Source organism: Ailuropoda melanoleuca, chromosome 3 (assembly GCF_002007445.2).
Source record: "Ailuropoda melanoleuca isolate Jingjing chromosome 3, ASM200744v2, whole genome shotgun sequence".
NCBI lineage: Eukaryota > Metazoa > Chordata > Mammalia > Carnivora > Ursidae > Ailuropoda > Ailuropoda melanoleuca.
In genome coordinates this window covers 96,584,508-96,609,689 of record NC_048220.1, presented here as the reverse complement: position 1 = coordinate 96,609,689, position 25,182 = coordinate 96,584,508, and the positions used below count along the sequence as shown (strand labels likewise).

Sequence of the window (25,182 nt, the reverse complement as noted above, 5' to 3'; positions counted from 1 at the left end):
GAACTGTGACAACAATGGGGCAGGGCAGTGGGCAAGTAAGAGATTATGGCCTGAGCTCAGAGCGGCCAGGGGTGGGGGTGGGGTAAATGTGGCACTGGGCCTTTATAAAGAGAGAGTCAGGCTTATCAGGCAGGGGAAGAGAAAGAAAGTGGGAAGGTAGGGGGGCTTTGTCTATACAACATTATATTCAGTAAGTACCAAGTTAGACAGCTTGAGGGATCTTTTTTACCTCTGGACCTTTCCTGCTAACTTTGATTTGACTTCAATTTAGGAAGAGCCACTTTGTGAAATGAGAGGGACTCACGTTAGATTTAAATAAGCTAGTACAAATATCCAAACTCTTTACCTGTAGACTGTAGGAACTCTCAGGGTAAACCTATAAGCATTCACTTTCTCTTGGGTTGAGGCCTCAATGGGCTCTGAAGCCGCACTGTTTGGGTTAGAAGCAGACTGGGTTAAAGGAAAGGTCACAAAGCTCTGTGATCTTGGGCAGTTTTCTCAACTGTAAAATAGGTAGAACAGTGTCTGCCTTACTGGGTGGTCATGAGGATTAAATGAGAGAATTCATATAAAGTACCTAAAAGAGTGCCCTATATGATAAACTCACGGAACGGTCACTTTAATTAGAGAGGAGAAAGTTCTAAGTCAGGGACAGGTGAGGGAGGCAGAGGCACTGGAGAGCACATAATAAAGATAATGTGGAAGACTTCGTGAGACATTAGATAGAAATAAAGGAATTGAACTGGTGTCACATCATGGACAGGAGAGGTTGGGGACGGTAAACCAGTTTTTGAATTAAAACAGCCATGGAAGTAGTGGCAGAGGACCACACACAGCACTTGTTCAATTACTCTTTAAGAAATGAATGAACGCAGCAAGACGCCTGTGCCACTCTCTGCGGCAGCCCTTGGGCAGGGAGCTTCCTGTTGGTTCGGGCTGTGCGAATCTTCTAGTTTCAGTCGTCTGGAAAGTGTCTAATGCTGAGACCTCATTATTCACAGGCCTGCTAAAAGAAACTGCATATAATATTTCTTCCTAATGCTTAATTTTGTTTGGTTCTTCATCCTTATAGTGGGCAGAGGCAAGGGGCGACTCAAAGAGTTCCATTTTGTTGTTTGCCAACAGGATCGGTAAAATTTGGGGGAAGGGAGGGCTTGCACCCATCAGCAAAGCTAAGTTTTTGGATTAATTTCTGTCTTCTCTTACTTCCCCAATTAAATGCATTTATAATGAGAGTTTCATTACAGTGTAGAGATGATATGAGATTACATTTTGGAGATCATCTTTGTGCAGCACTATCTTAAATTTAAATTGTAGATAAGAACATATATATAGTTAGTTGAGGCTTAAAGGGATGAGTTTTGAAATCAGCTTTGTATTCTAGCTTCTGTTCTGTGCCCCTGGTCAAGTTCCATAGCTTAGTTGAGCCTCTTTAGTTGGTCATCTTTAAAATAAGTTATATCACCTCATCTTTAAAATAAAAGCACACTATGTGATGGTTTGTTTTAAGCTGGAGACAAGAGACTTAAGGAACCTACCATCATGTCTGGCACACAATTAGGTGTGTAACAAAAGGTAACACTCCTACAATACTTACAACTTTAACATTGCTCAACTGGGAAAGAAAATGTAAATTCGCTGGTTTACATAGGTAGGTAAAACGAATTCTTTGTATTTCCCCATTAGCCTGTGCAGCGGATTGTGGTTGAATCTATCCCACCCGTTGTAACAATGGGAAAGACTGATTCTCTGTGCCAGATGTGGGCCTGATTGCTATAAACCAGTCTCAGTATTCCCCCCGCCCCTTACCAGGGATTGGTTCAGGAATCGGAAGGCATAAGGCAACTGAATCAATGAAAAGAAAGGGAAGGTTTATTGGAGGCTTTTGGGTTAAAAAAAAAAAAAAAGTCCTCATCTTTCCTTCTGGATGTGAATAAAGAAACATGGAGTCTTGTTGCTGCTGGCAGCCCAGAACAAGATATCACTGACAAGATTTAAGCTGGCTTGCTTCATCTCTCTCTCTCTCTTTCTCACTTCCCATGTCTCTATGCATGCTTTGCACAGACCAGATGCATTAAAGGTGGGTAGAAAATCAGAAAGGTATCATTAGTAAAATTCAAAATACTAATTTCAATAATTTCAGATAAAATTCAACCCATGATAATAGGAAGGTCATGTATTATTCATATATATTTTATATATGTAAGTATACATATATATATAAAATATATATATGTATATAGAAATATAGAGACAGTTTTCCAAAATCAATAATCCTGTAAGAATAAAGTGATCCTACAGTAATTTTAATAAAATCCCCTAGATTTATTTAAGCTACTTATGCTTTATCAAATGGCTCTCATGTCTTCTATTTCATTGCCTCTACAATGTCAGAAGGAATTCGAAAGGCCTGAGAAGGCCTCATCTTACAGATTAACAAAACTAAGATACAGAGAAATTCTTTTCCCAAAGTTGCAGAACTTTTCAAAGGCTGAATTCGACTCAGTGTCTTGGCTTCTTGAATCCAAATTGCACTCTGTGGCTTGCTCTGCCAATGACAGAACTGAGGAAAGATATTTTAAAACAGCTTCACATGCAATCTGTGATTAAATTGTGCAACTCAGAGAGAGAAACCTAGGTTTCAGTTCCAGCTTCAGTTAGTCCCAGCTCTACCACTAACTAGCTTATATGATCCTGAGGAATTTACTGACATTTTTGGGTTTCCGTGTCTGCATGTAAAAATGAGACATCACAAGAAAAAAAAATGTACAATGATGGGTGTTAACTGAACTTATCATGACAATCATTTTGATACACACACACACACATACACACACACACACACACATATACGCACACAAATAATCATGTTGCAAACCTGAAACTAATATAATGTTAGGTCAATTATACCTCAATTTTAAAAAAAAAGGAAATAAAAAATGAAACTATAGGTAAAAGGAAGCATTAATTAAAAACAACAAAAATTTATGTTGAGGTGAAGTATCCTATCCTTATACCTGAGAGAGGCACAAACCAGGCAAATGGACCAGCTGGTCCCTGAGTCAACTACAGAACCTTCAGTCTAGTTCTGAAAGTAGCAACCACTACTCCTTCAGGGTAAGAACTCATTTGCATTCCCTGGGCTAGCTCTTTGCTATTGAGTGTGGTCCAGAGACCAACAGCTTTGGCATCACCAGGAAGTTTGTTAGAAGTGCGGAATCTCAGGCCTCACCTTACACCTGCAGAATAACAATCTGCACTTTAGCAAGATATGTAGACAGCTTTTATGCACACTAAAGATTGAGAAGTACTGGGTTGCATCATCTCTTAGATCCCTTAAAGTTCCCAAAGTCACTGACTGTAGAATTAAAAAAAACAAAAGGAATTTTTTAAGGATCTTGGGTAGGTCTTCAACATCTATATGGTAAAGGGGTAGAGGAGTTCGTTGGTAATTTTTTGTTCTCCCTTTCCAGAATGCTGAATTAATCACAATCAAGGCACCAACTAAACCCCAGGGGAGAGTGAACTGGAGAGGGAGCGATTAAATCCACTTCAATCAGGGAACCCTGTACAACGGTGGCCAACAGTCCTGTACATTTAGTCAATTCCACGGTGAATTACTGCAGTGAGAATTTGCCAAATGCACCATCCACTCTCACAATACAACCCTTGTTGGGAGACTGCTATTAATCTGGCACAGCCTTATCAAACTTCTCTCTGTTCCATTTTAACACCAAATGACCCTTGGCTCTGAGATCTGCAGATGATGGCAAACTTTACAAAATGCAGCCTATAAGTTGAATTAAGAAATGAAGAAAATTATGAATTTAGGGAGATAAGAAAGAACATCAAATCTAAGCTAATGCTTTGCCAAAGAACAAAATATCAGCTAGACTCTGTGTTAAATATTGAAAGCCCTCAGATGATGACGATGATGATGATAATAATAATCATAATGATAATGATAAAAGACCTGAGTTATAATAATAATAATAATAATAATAAAAGACCTGAGTTCAAATCCCAGGTTTGCAACTTACTAAGCTGTGTGACTTAATATGTTATTTCTCTCTGGACCTCAGTTTTTGTCATCGGTAAAATTTTAGAGGACTGTAAGGGTATCTAGTAACTCAACAAGCTTCAAGCTTTCATGAGCATTAGAATTACTTGGAGAATGTGCTAAAATTTAAATTCTTGGGTCATCAGAAATTCTGATTCAGTAAATCCAGGAATGGGCTGGGGTTCTGCATTTTTTAAAGTATTGGTGATTCTGATGTTGTGGTCTGAGGATGGCCTCCTATAAAATGCTACTATGGGGCAGGGCAGTGGATGGTAAAAATTCAAATAAAGCTCTTGTAAACTCTTGGTAAATGTTAGTTTTTTAGATATATTACTAGTAGTTCAGAAGTATTTTGTTCAATGTTACATACTGGGTAGGAGCCAGGATGGAACAATTTCCAATGCACCAGAATGGTTTCCTGTTTACTAATATTTGTCAGAGTACTTTGTTGAAAAAAGCAAGGGATTGAGGAAGGGTGCAGATCAAATTATTATATATTGTCAAGTCAAGAAGTGAAAAGCACTGCTGCACAATCGGCAGGTTACACAGGTTATTCCGTGTAACATAGGTTACACAGAATTAGGGTCTTTGTTATTTAATAGCTGTGTGTCCACGGACTAGTCAATCTACCTCTCTGGGTATCAGTTTCTTCATTTATAAAATGAGAAGATCAACTCACATTCTTTCAAGGGTTAAAATACTGTTGTTCTATCATAGCCATGTATATCGGCAGGGCAGAAGAGCACTTTCCTCTTTTTTTTGTCCCTGAGATGGACTATCCCTTTTACTCTGTGAAGCTTTTCCAGAACACGCATTTAAAGTTAACACCTCAGTAGCAAGAAACTCAGTAGCATGCATCATGTGTACTATGTACTATTCATTCGGATTCTGTCATACAGTTTGAAAGAATATTATAGAGGCAGTGGAGTGTTTCATCCCACTGACAGAGACAGTGCTTCTGAATTTAGAAACAAATCTTGAGAAATGGGGAAAGTCAAGAGTTCTGCCCTTGCAATCCTTTTCATGATAGACATCAATTTTGAGGTTAGCGCTTAAGAAATGCTTGCTTTCCAAGTACTTCCTCAAATTACCTCCTGCAATCCTTAAAACTATCTTTTAAGGGTAGAACAGTCATCCCCATCTTACAAATTCGGAAACTGAGGCTCAGAGAGCTTTCTCAGGCTGACATATCTAACAAGTGAGAATGACAGGGCTTAAACTCAGGACCGTCTCAAATTCGGAATCAAGTAGGTTTGATGAAGCTAGGTGTGCCTGTGCTCTTAACAGCTGTGGTACTCTCCAAGAGCAATAATTTGATAAACCTGCTGAATGATCAGCACATCTGTGATGTTTCTTCTAAATCTCGTCCCTTGTGAGAAAAGTTTAATGCTATCCTACAGCTGGCTGCCACGACGGGAGCCGAAAGATTCTCACAGGAACAGGGCCCATGTTGTTGGCGTCAGGGGACCAATGCTCTCAGCTGCTGAAGTAAACAACCCTGACGTGGTGAAGAAATGTGAAATGCCCCGGAAAGCAGTATTCACTGTGGAGGACTCTTACTGCAGTGCGCTCTCAGGATGGCACCTGGGCTAGCAGGCTTGAGCTCCAGGATTCAGAGATGCTTACCCCTCTGTAGGGAGTCAGAGCAGTATCTGGGACTCAGTGGAAGAAACTGGCTATGGGGTCTTTGAAGCTGGTCCAGCTTCCAGGAATTTTCTGCAGCAGAAGCTAGTAGTAGTATTGAGAGGCAAAGAGACAGCTTGTTTATTGCTGAGGGAGACTTCAAAATGATGTCAGGTTCCATTTTCATTATGTCTCTCTTGGTGCTCTTTGCCAAAATCAAAGAAGCATCCAGCAATTCTGTAAACCTCTTCTCAGCAGAGGCCATAAAAAATTCCTAATTTCTTTAGGAACACAAGACTTGCTGGAGGTACTTTACTTGTTTTGTTTTGCTTTTTAACAATTTAATATTAATAGAAAGATGGTTAATAAAAATTTAATGCCAGTCCTTAATTCCCAAAGCTGCCCAAGGAACACACAGTTTTTTATTTTTCAACAATTCATCTTTCCAGAGTTTTCTCAGAAATAATTGTACTCATGACACTATGACTGTTACCACATTTCCTAAAATCTGATTTTAGGAAATTTAGTAACTGCAAAATACACCATTAATTTATTGGCGGGTTTTTATAATGGACAATAGGAAAGAAATTACATGTTTACAGTATAGGTAAGTACCATACTAACTTAAGGAGCTCTTCAAAAGTGAAGCTTTGTCTTAAAACTGAAAACTATTGCATGTCTTTCCTTAAAAACTATGTTAATATTCCACAAGGTGGGCTTGACTTCCAGCACTGATCTAACAACACGGTAGCAGCATATTAGTGGTATTGTATTTCGAATTCTAGAATGGAATGGAGCACCTGAAGAGGCGATGTATTACGAGTGCTTTGAAAAACCACGAAGTGTTACATATATACCTTTTCTGTTTGCTAAATTTTGTTTACTGGCAACATGGGCCCTCTGACAGAACAAATATGTTTTCAAAATTTAACTCTTTGGTTGTGGTCTCATTCTAGGAAAAAACCTAATTGAAGGGAAATGAATCATAGTTGGTAAATGTTGGCCTCCTTGTAGGGCAGGAGATAACCAGGTTCTCTGATTAAGAAGGGACTCAACAGAGAAGCTGACCAGGCAATGGATAAGAACATGGCAGTAAGATTCAAGGGGCTTTGGTCCTGGAAATGTGTTTTCAGTAATGAATGCCTAGGTGTCTTTTCCATTTACTCATTTATAAAATGGGGATTATATTTATCCTCTATGGATCTGGTTATTTTTGAGATAATTGAAGCACATTGAGAAAGTATAAATACTACACCAGGGCACAATATTATCATAGTCTAATGGACCTGCCTGCTTGGCTACTTACTACCTTCTTTACAGCTTACTATTCAATTTATCCAATTCTAATTTTTCCCATGTAAGAACTGTACCTTATTTAGATGAGTTAATTTTAGAAAAGGAGTTGGATTCATTGTACCTTCAGTTGTTCCTACCCCAGGAATTGTTTTACAATATTTCTCTCTATAGACATTTTTCCACATTTTTCCAATAGGAAAGTTATTAAATAAAATGATTTTTAACCACAGAGTATGATATTAACTCTGTACACCTGTTTGTAAATTTTAAATTAATAAACAACTGCTTGTAGTAGAAATAAGTGATAGGCGGTTTAATCAAAAGGAGGCTATGGAACTAATGAATTTCAGGCGGGAAGGCTCAGTAAACATTCTAGAACCATGTAATTTTTAAGGTGGATTAGATCTTAGAGATCACATCCTTATTTTGCAGGACAGGTTGACCTCTTGGATATTAGAAATATGGCTTAAGTGTCAGAATTAAAACTTAAATCTCGAGTCATCTGAATTTCAGTTTGCTGTACCAAGTTAGAAGATTAATTTTTTCATGGGGAACTATATCTGCAGGGATCCATGGGCAGTGTTGTTATAGGTATGTCCAAGCTTAAAAAAAAACAAACAGTAAAGCTCTCTTTGTCTAACTGTATCACTGGTGACAACATTGACAAGAAAGTCAGACAGCAAGGGCTTGACTGTTCCCAAGGCAGACCAGTTACTGTTCAGCCCACACCATTCTCTCCCTCTTTCTGTCTTCTTCGCTCCCTCTCCCTACTCCCTTCTTCCTTCCTTCCTTCTTTTTCTTTCTGATAGCAATAATTATTAGAATATACACAATAATTATTAGAAATGAGTGTGTGTTATTTATACGTAATAGGGTTATTCTGGTTAAATGATCTATGAAGCACTGGGAAAACTAGGAATTGTGTCCGTGTGTGGTTTGTGTCTGTATGGGTGTGGTAGGTATGGTGAATAAGCGTGTGTCTCTGTGTATAAGAGAGAATGTAATAACTGCACCACAGGATCATACTGGCAAATTGAGTGGGAATATGTATACATATACAGACTCACACACTGTCTTAAGTTTTAAAAGTAATATATGCTCATTTTAACAGTTCAAACACTACAGAAAGACATAAAATGAAAAATGGAAGTGTCTTATCATTCCATCCCACTCTCCAAATGTAACCATTGGGAAAGTGGATTTTTAAAATACAATAATTCAATAATGCTTGTGCTATTGGTTTTACACCTAGAAAAATATAAAGTTGACCATTATCTTGCACTAACAATAATATATTATTTAAGATGGATTAAATGTAAAACATGAAATAATCAATTAAGTATGAAAAGAAAAAAAAAAACTTTTAGAAAAATTCATTAGACTATATGCCTAACCTAGAGTTTCAAGAGGAATTTTTATCCATTCCAGGAAACCCAGAAATTACAAAAGTATTAATAGTTAGACAATATAAAAATTGAAAACTTGTTATGGAATGAGTGAAAGCTTGGGAAAAATATCTCCAATGCTCATACTAATAAATGGTTAGTATATTTATTATACTTGGACCTCTTGAAACTGAAAAAAGAGAAATGGATAAGAGTAACCATAGGCAAGGGGTTTCTGGGTGGCTCAGTTGGTTAAGTGCCTGTCTTGAGCTTAGGTCATGATCTCAGGGTCCTAGGATCAAGCTCTGTGTTGGGCTCCTTGCTCAGTGGGGAGTCTGCTAGTCCCTCTGCCCCTCCCCCCATGCTCTCTCTCTCTCTCAAATAAATAAATAAAATCTTAAAAAAAAAACCCAAAAAACAGTAATCATAGGCAATTCACAGGAAGCTTATTCCACCACATAAATATATGAAAAGTCATTACATTGCTTAAGAAATGTGGGAAATACAAATTAAAATAAGATTATACCCATAATAAATTGTGAAGAGCAATCAATAATCAATACTGTTGAAGGGAAAATGAGAAAGAGAATCTGCTAACGTAAAAGTATAAACAGATGTAACAGATTCATGAAAAAAAAAATGATTATAGGGACACTTGGGTGGCTCAGTCAGTTAAGCATCTGCCTTCCCTCAGGTCATGATCCTGGTGTTCTCGGAGGTCCTGGGATCCAGCCTCGTGCTGGGCTCCCTGCTCAGCAGGGAGTCTGCTTGCCCCTCTGCTCTTCCCCCCTGCTGGTGCTCTCTCTCTCTCAAAAAAAAAAAAAAAAACCTTAAAAAATAATTATAATACATTTTGATTGTTTTTATCCTCAAAAAGTGGGCTTTAAAAGTGGGATTATTAAATGAAAATAACCATGTGCTTTAAAAAGCAATTAGTAATTAGAAAGAAGACAATAAATTATGTTCCTTGTGGAAAGAAAAGCTTTACCTGGTAAGAATGATAAGAGAAAAAGAAAAATACAGAAATCAAACATTTTTAAAGCTCAAATATATTATTCTTTCCTGAATTCTAGATTTCCTGTCTTGTTTTACCTAATTTATGTTTACTAAAATATTTATACATGGTTTTCTGCTTTTTATGTATCCATTTGTCTTTAAAAAATATCCAGCACTATAATTTATCTAGAATTTAATCTGGAGGAAGGGGTGGGTTAGATGTATGGTATTACATTTAAATATTCCCAAATGGTCAGACCATCTAATTACTCACCATTGTTTATTAAATAACTTCCATGTTCCCAATGATAATAAATGACACTTTTATTAATAATTTAATTTTCTAATGTTTCTAAGACAATTCCTATGCTCTTTATTTTATAGCACTGATTCAGTACTATACTGCATTAATCACTCTGGTTTTACAATTCATTTAAACTTCTGGTAGAGCTAGTCTTTTCTTTCTTTTTTCTTTTTTTTTCACCTTCCTGATTCTTCACATGTATTTTTTTTCTTCCAAAAAAACTTTAGAATTACTATGTCAGACTTCTAAAACCAACCACTAAAGATCAAAACTCCAAAGGAAGCCATTGGTCATCCAATGAGATTACACTAAACTCATAAAATAATTCAGAAAAAAACTGATTCTCTTAACATGTTACCTTTAAAAAAATAAGTTTGGGTTTTTTTTTTAAAGATTTTATTTATTTATTTAACAGAGATAGAGACAGCCAGCGAGAGAGGGGACACAAGCAGGGGGAGTGGGAGAGGAAGAAGCAGACTCCCAGCGGAGGAGCCTGATGCGGGGCTCCATCCCAGAATGCCGGGATCACACCCTGGGTTGAAGGCTTAATGACTGAGCCCCCAGGCGCCTCAAAATAAGTTTTTTAAACAAAGTTTTCTTTCGTCAAAAACCTATTATTAGTAGTAAAAGGGCTCTTTTCTTTCCTTCAAATATTTTAATTATTATTTATATACTCTTTATATAGAAAAGCTGTGAAAACTTCCCTTTCTCCTTTCTCATATGGTTTCTAAAAGTTTCTCCCAGAATTTTTGTTTTGTTTTGCTAAGAGTGAAATCCTTTTTCCTCCTTTCCTAGCATTCCTTATTTTCTCTCATGTAATTTCAATGGCTAATAATTTTTACAAAATTAAATAATAGTGTGATAGTAAGCACCCATTTCTTGTCCCTGCCTTTACTTTTTCACCCTAAGACAAAATGTAAGAGAGAGCTTTTGGTTAGATGAAGAGAAGTAAAGAAACAGCAGGAAAAATATCCATCATTTCCCAATTCCTTAAGGGATTTTAAATTTACAACCAAAAATGAAAACTGAATTCAACAGATACCTTTGAATAACTCTTGGTAATCTACTCGAAGGATGAAAAAATTTTCACCTTTTCAATGTATTAATATGGTAAATAATATTATAATCATATTTTGAAATGACAGTATGTGCTTATGTTGCAGTTTGCTTTTAATATTTTCTGGATTAAACTTGATATTTAAAGATTTTTTTCTTCCACTGAAATATTCATTTAAATAAAGTGGATCCATAGCTTTTTTTTCATATACTTTTGTTTTTTTCAGATATGGTTTTGGCACCGGAAGTATTTGCTTATAATGTTTGACAAGACTTACTGCTGAAGCCTTCTGGGCTGGAGTGTGGTTACATCGTTTTGTCAGTTTTCTTAGTTTTGTCTTTGGTAATTGCTCTGTTTCTGTTTTCTCTTTCTTCTAGGTTCAGTTTGCTAATTTATATCTTCTAAGAATGTCATATATTTTATCCACATTTTCTGAGATCTTTGCATAATTTTCTTTTAATTTCACCTTTTAGAAAAACAATTATTACGCTTTTAAAAAATTTCTACTTTGGCTCCCTCTTTGCTTCTTTAGTAAGTTTTTCCTTGATCAATTATTTCCCTATTTTATTTATTTTTTAAAAAGAAATGATTTATTTTAAATCTTATTTATTTATTTGTCAGAGAGAGAGAGCACAAGCAGGGGGAGCAGGAGGCAGAGGGAGAAGCAGGCTCCCTGCTGAGCAAGAAGCCTGACATGGTACTTGATCCCAACCATGACCTGAGATGAAGGCAGATGCTTAACTGACTAAGCCATCCCGGCATCCCTTAAAGAACTGATTTATTTGTGCATTATTTTATTTCGATTTTCTATTTTTAAAAAACTCTTAATTGATCTTTTTTTTTTTAAAAAGATTTTATTTATTTATTTATTTGAGTGAGAGAGAGTACAAAGTGGGAGAAGCAGGCTCCCCACTGAGCAAGGAGCCTGACTCGGAACTCGATCCCAGGACCCTGAGATCATGACCTAAGCTAAAGGCAGACACTTAACTGACTGAGCCACCCAGGTGTACCAACTTTTCTTAATTACCTTCTGCTTCTTTTAGATATATTGTTGATCTTTTTTTTAACTTTTCGAATTGTACATTTGATACACTTTTTAAAATTATTTGCTAGGAATGTGTTTGAAACTATAACTTTCCCACTGTTATTTTAACCACATTCCTTGGAATTAATTATATAGTATTTTAAATTGACATTATTTTCTAGATGTTCTTCAAATTAAATTTATTGTACCATTAAATTTATTTGTCCCATGAGTTCTATAAAAATGGGGCTATACAACTTATCAACTTTATTAAATACATTACTCAGTTAATGTTTCTGTCATTTTCTCTTTTCATTTCCTATCATTTTATTTGGATGCTATTTCAATTTTAATTTTATGAATTACATAAAAATTATTAATCAATGATAACACCTTTATTTTGGATTACAATTATTATAAAATATTTCTCAGTATTTTTTACCTTCAATTCATCCTTATAATGTACTATAGTCATGATATTAATACTATTAAAAAGTAATAATATCCAATCCTCAGTTATCCTCAGACTTTTATTTGCCTCATTGTTTTTGCCTGTGACTTTACAAAGAATATTTCTCAATACTTTTACTTTAGAGGTGTCTCTAATAAATAACGTTCTGTTGGGTTTAGTTGCTTGATTTAATCTAAGAATCTTCTTCTTCTGACAGGTAAGTTGATTAGGTGCTCTAGTTACAGCTGTTAAAACAAGTTTGGTCTTAAGTCTATCATCCTAACTTACGCTCTTAATTTGCTTTTAAATTGTCCTTATCCTTTTTTCTAACCTCTGGTTTTAGCTGTTTTATCTGCATCTTTCTCTATTTCCTTCTTATTATCGAAGTTTTGTATACGATGAATTGTCAGTTCATCATACCAATCCTGACCCTTGAACTTTCATGTTTCAGTGGATACGACAGATCTGGGAGATAAAATGCAGATTCCTCAGCTGTCCCACCAAAAACTGTGATTTACGATTTCTCAGGTGGAATCTACATTTTAAGCGAGAAATCCAGATGATCCTAATGTAGGCAGTCTAGGGTACACTCCTCAAGAAACAAAGTCGTAGTAATCTATGTTAATTTTTAAACATATCCTTAATCTTCAACTTCTTGATTCATAAACCCTAAAGATAAAAAGTCAAGTCCCTGCTAAGAATTAGGAAACAACACTTTCTCCCTCTTCAACAATACACATCCTGATTTATTCTTTTTATATAGTATTTAGTATTTAAAAATAATTGAAATATCTTTTATCCTGTAACTTTAATTTCTGGAACTGTATAGTTTTAGATTGACATGCTGTCTTTAGTTCTGAATGCTAGCACACTGGCCTTTCCTATTCTAAAATTCCTTACTTTGACTATCTTTAATTGGGGCTAGACTTTTTTATGAAGCTTTTTAAATAAGATTTCATGGATGCTCTATTCGTTAAACCTTGGATACTGAGCTTAGTTTACTTTCTTTTGCCTTTGTCTATCAATAATAATATTTTTAGATTACATTTTTTCCCTCAGAGTCCTGTAACATTTTTCCATTATTTTACAAAATTTAATATTGCTATGGAATAGTTTGAGTCCTAACTTTTTTTTTCCCTTCCTTGTAGATCATTCACTATTTCTTACTGGAAGTTTAGTAAAGTCACAAGGATATAATAAGGTGGTAATGAGATTATATTAATTTTTACCTTGGAACCCAGTATATTCTTTTGGCTTACTGATTAATTTTCATCGCAGGTATGTATAAATATATAATGTCTAGCATATTAGTTAAGAGTGTAGCCTGTAATCATATCTTCTGTTCAACCATTTCTTAGCTGTCTAACCTTAAGCAAGTTAATTACACTCTCTGGGTCTCAGTTCATCATCTGTAAAATTATAATTACTACCACAAAGGATAATAATAAGAACTATGTCATGTCGTAATATATGTAAAGTGTCTAAAAACAGAAAAGGCATTCAGTAAGTATTCATTACTATTATAATTGACATCAGATTTTTTCTATTCCATTTTGTTCCATTCTATACTAACATGATTCTGCATGTTTAATCTCCTGTACCTGTTTTACATATTTATTATGTCTTTTTCTAAGTGGTGTTTCTTTCTGCATCTCTCTTCTCTCCATTTGGCACGATTTTCTACAAGCTGACCTCTGTGTGACTGCATTGATTCTTGCCATGCTTGCTCTGTTACTGTTTTAGATTCAGTTACTAGGTTCTACAGAGATTGCTTTGTCTTCATTTTTGTCTTCTTAATCACCTCCTAGCACCTTGTTTATCATCCCATCCTTGATCTTTTGTTTCATATTCTCTTTCAATTTTTGGTGAGAAAAAGCTTTTATTAGGGAAATTTTAATTTATCCTGAAGTGTTTTTTTTTTCCCCAGTAAGAGTTGTTAGCTGTCTTTAGCCTCCTGAGTTCCTTTCTCTCTCTACCTGAGAAGACAGACAGAGACAGAGTCATTTATAGTTTTCTTACAGAGCTGCCATGCCATTTCTTTGCTTAGATGCTTCTAATGGGTCTCCCCATTTGCTCAAATACAGCTTGGGTGGATTTGTCTGGGTTCTGCTTGCATGAATATCGGCCCTGCTTATGCGTCTCTGTCTCTCTGTAGAGCTTCCGTTTGACTTGAGTGTTGATTGGTTTTTTGTTTTTTTGTTTTTCTATTGTTTTATTCTCTATGGCTTTTGAATGGAGAGGACACAGGTTTTGGTTTCTTCTACCTTCATTTCTCTAACACTTTTTCAATTGGACACAGGCATCAGTTTTCTGTCTCTCTTTTAAAGGCTGGGTGACATTGTGTGTGTGTGTGTGTGTACACCGCCATGCTCTCATATGGTGCTAGTATGTAAACTATAGCAGAACCTTACTAGGGAACAACTTGGCAATCACCATTTTAAAGGCATGTAGTTTTTTACCCAGAAATTCCATTTTAAGCAATATATCAGGAATCAATATTGTACAAACGTGTCAGCAATGGAATGCTTAGTGTTGTTTATAATGGAAAACCACCTGGAAACAACGTAAATATCTAACATTAGGTATTCATTGCATAAATTATGATACATATATCAATAAAATATCTTGTAGCTACTGGAAATGATGTATATTTATACTCAAAGGTACAAAAAGGGAAGTGGAAAATAGCAGTATGCACAATTGCAGAACATAATTCTTTAAATAGAAGCATGTCATGTGAATAAAAGGCAATGTTAACAATGATTATACCTGAGTGTGGAGGTACAGACAGTTTTCATGCCTTTTACACATTAAAAAAATCATAACTTAGTTTTATAATTAGAAATATAGTAACAGAACTAAGAAAAAAAGACAAAAAATGAGGAAGATGTACATTCTCCGCTACCATCTCCAGAATAATGGCAACTAAATTATTGAGTGTCCTTTGTCAGGTACCATATACGGCCCTTAACATAATTATCTCATTTAAACCCCTCAACAGCTCCATGAGGCAGAAATTAATGTTTTAGTTTTCAGTTGAGGAAACTGAAGCGTGGAAAGGTTAAACATATCTAATGTCACATAGCTCATAAAAGACCATGCCTGAATGTAAACCCAGTTCAGTCTGATTCTAAAAGCCACCATTTTCCCAGTGGACCCTATTGCCTCTGAGGAATGTCACATACATCTTGACGTTTACAGGTTATATATTTAATAGCTCATTATTCAAACTTTTGTACACCAGTCCTTATTTCACACACTAAATTTGCACTTAAAAGAGAACTCAAAGGACAGAATAAAGACATACCCAACAACAACAAAAAGCATAAAAGCAGAAGACAATAAGATTCATATTTCAATGTAAATTATTGAACATTCTCTTTAACATAATGTTTAATGAAATAAGGAAAGAGTTCTTAACAAATTAGGATCTTTAGAGAGTATCATTAACTCTTTCAAGCCATTAGTTGAAAAATCTAATATACCAAAGGGGCAAATTGTCTTTGAAATATTCTCACAATCTGGGGATTTTCCAAATTTTCATGTAACTTTACCCAGTCACTAGAACAATCATGCAGTATACTTTGGTTTTGTTTTTGAAAAATACAAGATTCTTCTATCGTTTTCATCATAAACCCAAATTCCAGCTGTCAAACATGTTTTCTTCTAAATGATCAACATTCTACCCAGAATACTACCCAACCAAATCAGTCTACTTCAACTTCAACAAGGGTACCTAGCGTTAAAAACGAGAACAGCAGCAACAACACAAATGAGATAGCCTAAAAGAACAGACACAGTGGGGGCTGGATGTTTAGGGGACTAGGACTAAATTAGTGATGGCAAAATTTCAACCATCTCTTCTGGAATCTACCTAATACCATTTATCAGACTCTGTTACTATGCATATCAGAACAAGTAATAAAGTTAATAGGCCGCTTAAAACACCAAAACAGAGTAGTAATTTAATAGATAAACCATACCTTTCTCCCACCCCAAAGGCAATAAAAATTTGGAATTAAGGAACCCTAGGTCAGAACAGTAAAATTAGAGAAGAACATGGTACTCAGAGGATACAATAACAGCTTATCAAGCATCAAGTCCTCATAGGAAAGATTCACAAGCATTCACTATCATTCACTGCCTCACCAAGAAATAGAAATTTTAAAAAATGTAGTTGGATAAGTAGCGGATGATAAGGTAGAATGGTGATAATTCTCCTCCTCCAATGGGAGGGCAATATGAATGACAATTTGCCAATTAAGAATTGCAAACACATGAGGATTCAGAAACTAAACTGTAAGTATTAGTGCAAAAAAAAAGGGGGGGGTTGTCTTTGGAATTCATTTAAGTCAAGAGCTATAACAAGGAACAATCTCAATTATTGCCTTTTACCTGTCATTACAATAGTGCTGAGTCCACCAAGGTAACAGTTATTTGTAAAATATATAACAATAAAGCAACAAGGACTTGATGCAAACATAACATTCCTAGACATAAATTAATAATCTAGGACAGAAAATTTAGGTCCTTAAATTCTGAGCCAACCAATAGAAAGGATGTATAATTCTCTACCTATTCCACTAACCAAAAGAAACACAAGAAAACTAAGAAATGCCACAATATATAATGACATTCTATTCCCTCAATACAAATGAAAAGGAATCTCAAAATATGAAGCACTTGGTTTCTTTCTCTAGCACAATAATAATGACTGAATGGAACAGTGAAGCTTAGGCTCATTACAGCTACATTAAAAAAAAAAAAACCAGGAAAATCCCATTTGGGTCTCATGAAAACATTTAAGTTATTTCCAAGTTTCTGTGGATATAAGTCCACAGGTTATCTGCAAAGACCCCATACATTATTTTACAGGGAACAGCTAAACAAATTGGCTCCAACAGAAATACAAATAAATGGATTAAAAACTGGCTATCTAACCGTATACAGAGAGAAATCGTAATTGGTAGTCCGTCTAGTTGGGGAGAGGTTTCCAGTTGGGTCCCACAAGGATCGATATTGGGTCCCATTTTGTTTAATATCTTTATAAAAAATCTGGAAGACAAAGTAGAGAATGTGCTAATTAAGTCGACTGATGCCAGTAGATTAGGATGTGTGGTTAAAGTAAATTGGATATAGATAAATGCTACTGTTCTTTAGAAAGACTGATGCTAACAGAGAGTAGGCTTTTGAATTAGCTGTATTTTTTTAATGTATCATTGAAAAAAATCTAATTCCAAACACTAAAAATAAATAGATTTAAAAGGTTTTAGTGGCTTTGCATAACAAAAAAGTTAGGCACAATGGATAAAGGCAATACAGAGACTCACAACACCTAGGAATGCAGAATAAAGAATGCTCCCCAAATGGAGACTTTTTGGCACAGCTTTATTTGGAACACTGGTGGTTATGGGTCCCTCAATGCAATTAAGGTATTGGAGGCTTTTCAGATATGTAGGAGTCAGGGTGGTGAACGGCAGGAGTAACTAAATTCTCAAATACACAGATACTTAGTTATTGGCAGCAAAATAAACAATGAACAACATAAAGCTTAAAAGAAAGAAAGGAGAGTTGAAAACTTGAAGGCATAAGCAGGAAAAGGCAGGGAAATTTATCAAGAGCAAATTCTATAAGGACACACACACACACACACACACACACACACACACACACAAATAGAAGAATGCAAGGAATGACAGGAAAGGCTCTCCTAACACTAAGATAGAGATTACATTTATATAAAAATATATATATATACATATATAGTTTTGAATTAACAACTCCAGAAGACACTTGGAAAAAATATTCAGTAGACCTCTTTTTGGTTTGAGGTTTATTTAAAATTCTCAATATTTTAGAACTTAATTTGTTACATGAAGACATGTGATACTATTTGTTAGCCATGGACTCTCGTGAGTCAGATGGATTTTTTTTCAGGTGAAGTCAACTGAATTGAATATATGGATTAATGCGGAATCAGCTTTTAAATTTTATATTATTTTTGTACTTGCTAGCATAGCAGAATGTATACCAGATACAGACTGGAAAATCCAGATCAAGTCTCAGAAATTTCATTAATTTTGTTATACAAACTTGGATATTTTACTCGCCTTAAGAGCCTTAGTTTTGGCATCAATTAAATGGCAAGATAAGAATTGTTTTAAGAGCTGCATACACTCTTGTTAAATTAAAAATTTACAGGAAACCAATACAGAGAAGAGATTGGAAAAATTGGAAAAATGTGGAAGTATGCCCTTGGAGCAACAGTTGGCTCCCACCTGGCTAGGCTTCCCTCATCCCTCCCTGACCTCAGGACAGAGAACAGTTTAAAAATCACTTTAGATGACATGACATGACATGCTGCTTGCGTCTCTAGGAAACCATCAAGGGAAACTGAAAAGGTCAATCCTCCTAGTGACTGATTTTTCCAGAGCACCCAACAATACTTAGCTGATTATACGTGCCCCAGCTTTAGGGGGGAAAAAAAAGACAAAAATTAGAATTACAGTTGAAAAGAAGGGACATTCTTGATAAGAAATAGAGTGGCATTATTCATGATGCCAACACAAAAGAAGGGGATGTGCAATCAGAGCCCTATGTAGATCTCTACTCCTTCATGCTGGGTTAAAAAAGAAACCATAGGAGTATGGAATGTGAGATGGTCACCTTTTTGTTTTAATCAAATCAAGATAGCTCTAAGTATTCTGGCCTCAGAAATGATAAAGTTTGTAGTTGGTTTGCTATAGATTTTATAGCTAATACCTGTTGAAAAATGATTTTCTTGCACTGACTTTAAAACTTCTAATGTGAAACATTCCTCTACAGATAGTACTCTCTTTTAGGAATGGGATTGCACCCTATATGCTATATATTTACTGCGTAAAATAAACAAGCGTTGGCAATACGTCTAGAGATTGTAAATTTTACAAAAAGTGAAATTCCTATCATAATATTTTAATATATTATGAGTTATTTACCACTTACAGAGTGTTTACCACATATTGAGGACTATGTTATCCTCTCTACACATCACCACAAAGAATCTCATAATAACTTATGAGAGAGGAATTAACTCCGTTTTTACAGAGGAGGAAACGAAGGGTCAGAGAGGCTCGCCTGCTTGCTTATTTGTTTACTACATATTGTCACACAACTGTAAATGGATGGTAAATGCTGGAACTGACTACAAAATGCTTGTTTAGAACTGTTGTGCTAATTAAAACTTCTGATGTCTTGATATTATACATCTTGATTGAAGAAAGTGGAGAAACCACTGTATTTAAGAGATTTAAGAACAGGACAAGCACCTTCTATTTTCCTGGGCCTCAGTTTCCTATGTTTGAAACTAGAGGATTGGATTCCTGCAGGGTTTTTTAACCTCAGCATTATCGACATTTGGGGCTGGATGGTTATTTGTTACGAGGAGGCCGTTCAATGCACAGATGGGTGTTTGCAGCACCCTTGGCCTCTGTTCACTAGATATGGGTAGCAGTTCCCTCTTCCTAGTTTTGACAACCCAGAATATCTACAGACATTGCCAAAGATCCTCTGGGAGAAAAATCGCCTGTGTTTTGAGAACCACTGTACGAGAAGAACTCTGGTATCTGTTTTGTTCTCTCATATTCTATGCTCTGACTTGTGGGTCCAACTTCAGCCAAGAGGATGGGCTTTTCACCACTGTGGGGTATTCGCACGGTGAACCATTCTCTATCTCCGTCTCAGTATATTGAAGTTAAACTCTGAAGCTCTCCAGGCTCAGTGTGCTATAAAACTGCCACTCTCTGGCTCTTAAATTTATCATTTAAATGCAAATTGGTATGAAAAAAAAATAGGGTAGATGAAAGTGAAAAGAGATCAGATGTTATCTTATTAAGTCAGCATTTCATTAGGCAATTGATTTAGACTCATTTCAAACTGCAGTCCTCTGAGATAGTTTTATTTATTTATTTGTTTATTTGTTTGTTTATTTATTTTTTTATTTATTTATCTAACACCACTATATCAGAAAAATCATAGAATGGATTTAAAAAGCATTCTTTCGCTTGACAGCCTGAGAGAGCCATAATGCTAGGTTGGAACCTAGCAACAGATTCTAATAAGCGAAACCTCAGATACTGTAAAGAAATGGACAATTTTCTAGACCCGTGGTTCATTAGCTTTCAAGGGTCATACTTAAAATTTGCATCATTACAAATATCATCTCTCAGGAAGCGAGTGCCTTTTCTTAGAGAATAGTTCAAAAAAGAAAAATGAGACCTATAGATATGTGAAAACATTAGTGAGTTAGAAGCTTTCATTGGGTTTGCTCCAAATAAAATTCAACTATAGAGATTATTTATGGTGTGCTATCCTTGGAAATCACATGAAGATAGAAATATTAAAATGTCAATTAAATAATGATTGATATGGTTAATAATTCCAGATGGTTTAAAAGTATTACTGTTTTCCTAGTTTCATCACAGTGAACTATTTATTAAATTTAACACTATGTGCTACTTTATAAGCACTATTTATGGCAGATATTAAAATAAGACCTTGTTTTTTTTGTCTATTTTGAAGGATTTAAATTTGGACTATGGGAAAATACATATATAAATATTCTGTTTAGTGCAGAAAGTTTGATAGAGGAAGCCAGGTGAAGTCACATTTGGGTAGTAAAAAGGGATGGATCCATTGGGACTGCTGTCAAAAACCTCAAATGGAGATTCTAAATCTTGGCTGCAAATTAGAATAGCATTTGAAGAATTTTTAAAAATTATGATGCCCAGGCATACTCTAGTACATTCAAATAAGAATTTCTGGGGAAGGAATCAGGCTTCAGTATTTGTTAATGCTCTTCCAGTCAGTCAATGGGGCACCCAAGATTGAGAACCACTGCCTTAAAGACTCAACAGGGTTTACTACTGTAAAGAACAAGTTGTTCTTTAACTATGTGTAACTTAAGCAAGATGGCAGTCTCTTATAGTCATGTGCTCTAGCAATTTTAAGTGGTACTGTACGCAAGGCATTAAGTGATTATTTGTCACTGAAGGAGAAAATTACTCTCTTTCCCATCCACTTATCTTTCTATCCTCCTGATGACTTCAAAGAGAAAGACTTCATTCATTGCTGGTGGCTCTTTAATACATCTTTGTACTTGTTTATCTCCCTTTTAAATCAGACAATGGACTCAGGCCCAGAGCCTTCATCTAGGATAGCCGAGAATTTAATAACATAGCTTCATATTTCTCACTTAAGATTAACTTCCAGCAAGTAATACTGATTTAAGTGTTATAAAATTTCCTTTGTTAATTATTTAAAGTGAGTAAATGTAAATAAATATAAAGTAAATAATAGTACACATTATACTCATATATGGAAAAACTCACAAGGGTAGTTCTCAGATGACTATGGTTTGGGCAACCCTACTGTTAAGGTAAGGGGTACCAAATGTTGTATCATGAGTTTTGGCCCTAATTGTGCCTCCATCACTAAATAACTTTATGCTTTTGGAAACACTACCCATTCTCTTCCCTGGGCCTTGGTTTCCTCATTTGATAATCAAGGTCATTAACCTATATCGCTGGCATTCTTCTATGAGTCAAGGAAGCAAGGAGGGCTTGCCCTCTGAACTTACCTTGTTGACATCCAGGCGCATCTTCTCATTGTTGGCACTAGCAGCTTTCTCAGCTGCTTTCTTTTGGCGTTGGGGTCCCCTCCCAAAAAAGATGTAGTTGACCAAAGCATATTCCAGAAGGGCCATGAAAACAAAGACAAAGCACCCCATCAGGTACATGTCAATGGCCTTCACATAGGGAATTTTAGGGAGAGTCTCCCGCAGGTGGGTATTGATCGTGGTCATTGTAAGGACAGTTGTAATTCCTGAAAAAAATGACAGAGTTAGAATAATAATGTCCCTGTGTCCTTGCTGACTTCATCATAGTTGGAAAGGTTAATTGTACTCTTTCACTCATTCATATACGCCACAAAATACTTAATGGGTACTGCTTACATATCTGTGCTGTGATAGGCCCTGGAGACACATTTAAATCATTAATTTACAGTAAAACTAATCATTTGGAAACTTTTCCTTTATTTATATTTTTATATTTATAGTTATAAATCTAGTGAGGGGCTAGTGGTGTGAATTAAATGCTAAGGCAGACATCTGTATAGGGCGAGCGTTGAGTACACCGAGAAGACCCTACATGAGCCTCGTGATGCGCAGGAGAGAAGTCAGGAAATGGAGACTCTGGAGCTGAGTCCTAAAGGATGAGTGGGAGATACCCAAGCAACCAAGAACTGGAGCTCAAGGTGTGGTAGAGAGAGCTTTTATAAAGGTGTGTTTTGTGTGTGGGGGAAAAAGAACATGGCCCATCAAAAGCATCTCAAGAAAGTGAATGGGGTACGTTATAGGATATGACAGGAAGCACGGTGAGAGGAGTGAAGATTAAGTACGGCTCCTAATGGAGAGCATATATACAGAGCCTAAAGGAGAATCTGAACTTAAAACTAAAGTCGAGGTGAGGCCATTGACCAGCTTTGAGCAGGGAAGCATAGGGACAAATTACGTTTACGACAATCACTCTGGTACTAGTGTGGAGGATAGAAGGAAAGCATACAAGACAGGAAGAAAGAATACCAGCTAATAGTTTTTCAGAATCATCTAAGTAATAAAGAGAAAATAAATTAAAATACTCACAATAGTATTGAAATCAGTGAATGCATTATATAGATGATAGAGACAAATGACTATAAAAACTTGGAAGCTGGATATGATGGGTAACAGAGAGGCAGGTGTCTAGCCCACATGTGTCCGGACTGGGCAAGTAGGCATGTAATGCACAGATAAATAATATAGAAACATTATAAGATTATGGAAAATGGCATACTGGGTCAGGTTATAATTGTTCATCCCTCTGAGTGGTCATCTCCAACAGTGAAGAGACAGAGATGTGCCGGGTAAAAGCACTAGGAGTCCAGAGTCCTGAGTATGCCAAGGTCCAGTTTTGTAGCAAAATAGTGATGTAAAAATAGAGCCCAGAGATCAAGATCACACAGATGGGAAATTGTATAATCAACATTTGAATGGGGGTCTCTCTGACTCAGACACCTGAGTTAAGTTTCATTTCTATGATTTTTTGGAAGTGTAAATTTTCTGATTTAATTTTATCTCTCTAAAAAGACAATTTTTGTCTTGTTTTTCTACACGCTCATAAAACAGCTATAGAAAAAATAAATTTGCACATCTGATTCCGAGCAGGGCCAGAAAAACTCTGTTCTAGCTTTACGTGTCTTAGAGTTTTTGTATCTTTTCTATTATATCAGTCATTTTGAAACATTTCCCAGTTTCATTTATCTTTTCATTATTTCAAATGTATATTACCCTGTTCAATGTGTATATTATAAAACTGACAATGCTGATTTTGCTTTTTATCTCAATCTCATTTTAAGATATTTCTGACCAAGTAATAAATTATTCACATCAAAAGACATTTTACAAATTTCTTTTAAAAACTAAATTATTTATTTATTATTCCTGTAATAGACATAAAATTGACAGTAGATTTTCACTTTGGAATAAGAGGATATTTACAAATTCCATTCATTTCTTTATTCAGCAAATATTTACTGAACACCATTCATTGTATGAGATATTACAGATATAATGGAAGAAAATTGGATATGGACCTTTCTTCAATGTATCTTTCAGTACCATGAAGAAAAAGAACATCACAAACCAAATAAATATAAATTATTAACTGCAATTGGTTTACAAAGGGCAGTTCTCTAGTTTTTTAAGACAATCTATCACAGGGGACTGGACTTAGTCCAGGAGGTTATTACTTCTCCTTTCCATTCTTGAACTGCTAACAATCTAATCTTAACACAGCAGCCAGAGTTATCCCTTTCAATCTGAAATCAAATCATGCCACGTCTTTACTCAGTGACTCCCTAATTTCACTCAGAATAAAAGCAAAGCCTTTACTGTGGCCCCAGAACTGCTTCATAATCTTGTAGTCCCCTCTCCCCAACATTATCTTCACCCCTGAACTCCCTCTTGCATTCACGTCGTTGGCCACCTTGCTGATATCCTTGGCACTTTCCTACCTCAGGGCATTTGTAGCAGGCTGGAATATTCCCATCCAGACATTTAAGTGAGTCTGTCTTCTTGAAATCTTTGTTTCATCGATAATTTCTGAATGGAGTTTACAATGATTATTCTAAACTGTACCTCTGGCATACCCAACTGCCCTCACCTTGCTTATTTCCCTCTATAGACTTACTGTATTACACAGCTCACATGTTATAAGCAAAATAAATTTATTGTCTTTTTACTGCTGGTATATCTTCCAGAAGGGCACTGCTTTATCTCTAATGCCTAGTGTGTTTGGCACATAGTAGGTGTTCAACAAATATTTGTGGAATGAATAAATGAATGACTTCTCTAAGGAAGTGATGATTGAATTGAGATATCACAGTGGAGGAGTTAACAGCCCAACATTTTAAAGGGCTTAGTCAGAAATAAAAAAAATAAAAATTGCATAAAAGATCATAATTTACTATATCTGGAGTTAGTAACATGAAAATGTTCATGAAATATAATTTATTCTCTTCCTCTGGTGTTATAGTAGAAAAAAAATCAAGCATAAGAGAAGCGATGCTATGGATGATTTCCCAGCAATCTTACTTTGTTGTCTTCTGCCCTCTACCATGCTACTCCAAAATCTTAATAAGTCTTTAGAAGTCTTTCTGCTTATCTGCTAGTTACATAATACATTTCCTTGTTTTCCGCTCAGAGGAAAAAAAAAAGACGGAAGGGAGCTCTTTCTAGGTAAGGAAGCACCGATGCAAATTGAACAATTATCAAGTGATATTACATGAACTATGCTTCAATAAAACTATCAAATTGATGGGACTAATTTCATTACCAACTGCTATATGGTTAACTAATTTTGACATGAAAGAGTTTTAATTTGTATTTAGTTGATTTAATGCTGAATCAG

General features: G+C 35.6%; 1 protein-coding gene across 5 annotated transcripts in view; it reads right to left on the bottom strand.

The window, feature by feature from the left end:
- Window positions 1–25,182, bottom strand: part of GABRB2 (gamma-aminobutyric acid type A receptor subunit beta2) — a 237,378-nt gene that overhangs the window by 18,972 nt on the left and 193,224 nt on the right. For 4 of the 5 annotated variants that reach the window (XM_034656770.1, XM_034656771.1, XM_034656772.1 and 1 more), the window contains 2 exons: window positions 21,813–22,057; window positions 17,138–17,251 (listed from right to left, as the gene is read on the bottom strand). In XM_034656770.1, the coding sequence (XP_034512661.1) occupies window positions 17,138–17,251; window positions 21,813–22,057 (359 nt within the window). The remainder of the gene's footprint in view (window positions 1–17,137; window positions 17,252–21,812; window positions 22,058–25,182) is intronic. The other variant, XM_002912518.4, reaches the window with a different exon arrangement.